The 4,794-nt window shown below is 33.5% G+C and overlaps 1 protein-coding gene across 1 annotated transcript; it reads left to right on the top strand.

Moving 5' to 3' along the window:
• The first annotated feature begins 1,524 nt into the window (after nt 1–1,524).
• LOC145793634 (uncharacterized) lies at nt 1,525–3,817 on the top strand. The gene is made up of 5 exons (XM_082876499.1): nt 1,525–1,695; nt 1,875–2,457; nt 2,780–3,178; nt 3,357–3,521; nt 3,627–3,817. Exons 1-5 carry the CDS (start codon nt 1,525–1,527, stop codon nt 3,815–3,817), a joined length of 1,509 nt encoding a protein of 502 aa, XP_082732625.1.
• Nucleotides 3,818–4,794: the final 977 nt, after the last annotated feature.

Below are 4,794 nucleotides of genomic sequence, written 5' to 3'. Positions count from 1 at the left end.
CTCAAAGAGAGATAAAGGGAAACAAGACATGGATAACTATATCAGAAAATGAAACTCGGATCAAAGACATCAAATGGGTTAGGTCTAAACCAGAAACGCTATACCTTCTGCTCCGCACCTGCCCTGTTTCCATCATCCCCTGATTTACCCTGCCTCCGACATGATATGGGACGTGGGCGGATTTCTATAAACTCGCCCCAAATCCAACCCGTGAATATCCTTACATGTTACATTTAGGAGGTTACAGTTGTTAATTGAAAATTTAAAATACGAACAATGGTGGAGCATGAGAACGTCACGTTGGGTTTGGGATGTTACATGTTACATTATTCATAATTCAACAGTGGAGTATTGGAATGTCACGTTAGGTTTGGGATGAGAAGCATATGGGAATGTCACGGTGAGCTTTGGATATTACATGTTACATTATGGGTTTTTTATTGGCCGATCCTACCTTTTACACTTATTCCCGTCTTAGTCCTGAGTTTTGCTCTTCTGCACCAACAGGTTCTGAGCCTTTTTTTTTGGTACTGTTTTACCCCTCCCTTGTTTTGGTGCGTTTCTATTTGGATTTTCCATCAAAATATTGTGTTCTAAGTATGGGTTTGTTATTTGGATTTCTGTGGAACTTCACGATTTGCTAATGTATTATTGTGGAGCTTTGTGATTTGTGATTTCGCGCTTGGTGTATCTTCGCGATTTGTGATTTGCGATTGTGTGCTTAGTGAATCTTCCTATTTGTGATTTCGCGTTTGGTGTATAGTTACATTTTCTGATTTGCGATGTTGTGGAGTTAGGTCGACTGGTATGCTTGATTTTGATTTCAATTTCAATGTTTTGGTTCTTTTTAGTTTCAATTGGTGATTTTGATTTTGTTGTGATATTGTTGTTACTTTGTTGTTTCTGTTGCGATTGAATTTGTATTTTGATCATGATATTGAAAGCTTTGAGATATGTATATGTAAAGAATTTTAGATTTTTCTTTTTTTTTTTTTTTTGGTTATGAAATTGTCTTGATTGAACACAGGTGCTGGTTTGTTATTTTATACAGTGATAATTTTATCACTGAGTATTTTGGGGGTGTTGTTGGATTAACTTTTTCGATAGTGATAAATTTACCAGTGAGTATGGGAATAGGAGATGAAAAGGTTGCATAATGTAATGGGAAGATTCAAATCGAGTTACCATGTCTAATAAGTGTAAGCCTTATTAACTGTTATTGGTTTTTGGTGGTGTTAACTGTTAAAGTTTTCAGTGTTGGTTTTTGGATGTGTTTGAGTTGGTTGATAATTTTATCACGGTATTTGATTTTGTTTTAGGGTGTTTGAGTTGTTTGCTGAAATATAATTGTTGTTTGTTGTAGGATTTATAGTGATGGAGAATTGTTTGTTTCTTATGTGCAAGTTTAGAGGTGTGACATTGGTTATCAAGTATAATGATGGATTTAATTTCAATGATTTAGTAAATAAATTGTGTGCAAAGTGGAGTGAGTTAGTTTGTAGTTCTTTGAATATATCGTATTCAATGCCTGGACATTCTTGTTGTGGTCCACAAAGTGAAGAGGATTTGGAGGTTATGGTTGGACTTGCACTTTCTTGTGATATTCATTGTATTGATGTTTTTGTAAAGTGTTGTTTTTTGGGTGAAGGTTATATGATTTGTGATGGTGAAGCTAGTAGTAGTAGTAGTAGTGTTGTTTGTGAAACTGATTTTTTGCCTTCATTTTATTCAAATCAACGGAAACCTTTGCTCTCTGATGGGTGGGTTAATTGTATGAAAGGAGTGGGACAAAGGTTTGCTCAAGCAGTTGTTGAATTCGAGATACGTTGTCAAAGTATTCTGTTCATTCTGGTTTTGATTTTGATTTTGTTAAGAATGATAAGGATCGTGTCACTGTTCATTGTAAGAGAAGGGCTGATTTGGGATGTTTATGGAGCATGCATGCTAGAGTGGAAAATTATAGTAAAGCTTTTGTTATTAAACAATTTGATGATGTTCATACTTGTGGATCTTCTTTTCGTATAGTTAAACATGCTAGGATGACTTCAAGTATGATTGGTAGGCTAATTTCAAGTGATGTTCGTAATAAGGCTTTGACATTGGTTAGTGAGGTGGTTTGTGATTTCAAGGACTATTATGGAACAAAAGTTTCTTATCGGAGAGCTTGGATGGGTGTTGAAAAAGCAAGGGGTCTTGTTTTTGGTGACTATTCATCATCATTTGACGATCTTCGTTGGTATGTTGATGCCGCTAATGATTGTAATCCGGGGAGTGTTTTTTATATGGAATTTGATGTTGATAGTAAAGGAAGACATTTCAAATGCTTGTTTTTCGCTTTTGAGGCATGCATTCATGGTTTCAAGTATTGTTGGCCTGTGTTGATGATTGATGGAACTTTCTTGAAAGGAAGACACAAAGGTTGTTTATTGGCTGCTACGGCAAAAGACGGTAACCAAGGTATATTCTGTGTCTATTTGTTATTATTATTAAAACAGTGATAATTCTATCATTTTTGTTACTAGAGAGTGTTGATTATTGAGTATGGTCAATTTATTAGTGATAAATTTATGTTGTATACTTTTGTTAAATTTTTATATTTATACAATGATAAATTTATTATTCATTGATTTTATATGTTGTATGCTGCTATTGAATTTTTGTAGTTATACAGTGATAAATTTATCTATGGCTGGTGTTATATGTTATATACTTTGTGTTTTGATTTTCTTTTTGTAATTTTTTTTATTTGTTATAACGTGTATATATATTTTGTTTGTAGGTTTATATCCGTTATGCCTTGCCATTGTTGATAGTGAAAGTTATGACAGTTGGCATTGGTTCTTGTCAAAGTTATTTGTTATTTTGACTCCGGGGAGGGATATTGCGTTTGTTACTAATCGACATGGAGGTTTGCTGAAAGCTTTAGCTGAGGTTTTTCCGTTTTCTTCTTATTCTTTTTGTCTAATGCATTTGAAAACAAACTTGAAGACTTATTTGTCTGTGAAGAGTCGTGAATCTAAAGAGTATTTGCTTACTCTTTTCAGTAGATGTGCATATGCTTATACTATTGAGTTGTTTAATGAGCTATTTGAAGAATCTAAGGGTCGTTGTGGTTGTAGTGTTGAGAAGTTTCTTGAGGATTTGCCTAATGAGTGTTGGTGTAACACTTATTTTCAAGGCAAGAGGTATGGTGAAATATGCACAAATGTTACGGAATCTTTTAATTCATGGATTAGGGATGAACGCCATTTTTTTTTCAACTAGTCTTGTTGATGCTATACGGGTGAAACTAATGGAGCAATTTTCAAGGAGAGAAGTTGGGAATAAGTGAAATCGTATTGCTTGTCCTTTTGCAGAGAAAAAGTTGGAAGAAACTTTTAATAATACAAAAGCATGGATAGTTAAGAAATGTAGCGATGACATTTATGAAATCCATTTCGATCATTCAGTTATGGTTGATATTGGGAAACGTTCTTGTTCTTGTCGATTGTGGGAAATTGATTCTTTTCCTTGCAAACATGGTTTTTGTGCTATATAGAGGAGTGGGAAGGATCTGAATTGTTTGCTTGATGATTACTATTGTGTTAGTAGTTATTGTGATTCTTATTCACATTCTATCTATCCAGTTCCTAGTATGTGGAAGCCAAATGTAGTTGTTGATGATGATGTTGTTTTACCTCCTCTTTGTAAGAGACCAGCTGGATGTCCAAGAATAGAGAGAATACCTTCTAAGGGCGAAGTCAAGAGAATTAGGTGCAGTAGGTGTGGAAAGATGAGAACTCACAATCGGAAGACATGTAAAGAAGCTTTGCTTTAGTTGTATTGATTTTAATTGAATTACTTTGTTGAGAGTTGAGAGGTGTTACTTGCATTGAATGATTGAGTATTTTTGGAAAGATGTATCATTTTGGTACTTGCATTGAATGATTGAGGAATTTGTTGACAGAAATTATATTTTTTTCCGATATGTTTATAGGATTAAGTTTCACAGATTTATATTATTTGACTTGGGTTAAATGTAGTTGCTGTTTTTGGTGTTTTATAAAGTAATAAATTTATCACTGGTTGGTTTGGACAAGTTGGTGGATTATTTTTTTGTAAGGATGATAAATTTACCATTAATGTAGTTCTTGGATTTTGTTATTTCCAAGAATGATAAATTTATCACTGACTGTGTGGGAAGAGTTGATGGATTATTACATTTATGTCAGTGGTTGATAAATTTATCACTGTCATATCCAAGCAAATGTTCTTTTCTACAGTGATAAATTTATCACTGGCTTAAACTCAACAAAAATCAATTGATGTCACTAGTTATACATGTTTTTAGTTTTTTTGTGCCTTGATTAATTCGAACAATAATACAGCCTTGCTTGTTAGATAATGCATCCCTCAGAAACACAAATAATTTGTGCACTGAATTTACAATGACATATGCTAGACCTCTTTCCAGTTTCTTTCTCTTCACACTGTTCCTTAGTTACTCTTGGGTTGATTGCTGATAAAAGAAAAAGAAAGAAAATGAATATATATATGTAAACATATATCCTTTTTTGGTCTTTTGTTGTTTCTGAGTGATTTTCTATAGTGGATGTCTTTTATGAGATTCCAAATGACAGTAGATTTGAGATTCAAAGTTTGAATACGGTTTTTCCCATAGGTCTTTCAGCATTCAAAGGAGTATATCTTTGTATATTTACTTACTTATAGGAAGCAATTTTTGTCTGGAGTTATCTAGTTTTCTCAGGAAAAATTTCCACAATGCAAAGCTGTAGATCAAATCTCTAGAATACA

Source organism: Camellia sinensis, chromosome 6 (assembly GCF_055761805.1).
Source record: "Camellia sinensis isolate YWXY chromosome 6, ASM5576180v1, whole genome shotgun sequence".
In the NCBI taxonomy this organism is placed as follows: domain Eukaryota; kingdom Viridiplantae; phylum Streptophyta; class Magnoliopsida; order Ericales; family Theaceae; genus Camellia; species Camellia sinensis.
This window is presented reverse-complemented; position numbering and strand designations above follow the sequence as displayed.

Bases quoted from the DNA above. Each gene is read 5' to 3' on its own strand.
- LOC145793634 (XM_082876499.1), top strand. From the start codon at position 1,525: ATGCCTGGACATTCTTGTTGTGGTCCACAAAGTGAAGAGGATTTGGAG. The intron at 2,458-2,779 runs GTATATTCTGTG...TTTTGTTTGTAG, and splicing joins GGCAAAAGACGGTAACCAAG to GTTTATATCCGTTATGCCTT. The intron at 3,179-3,356 runs GCAAGAGGTATG...GTCCTTTTGCAG, and splicing joins GTGTAACACTTATTTTCAAG to AGAAAAAGTTGGAAGAAACT.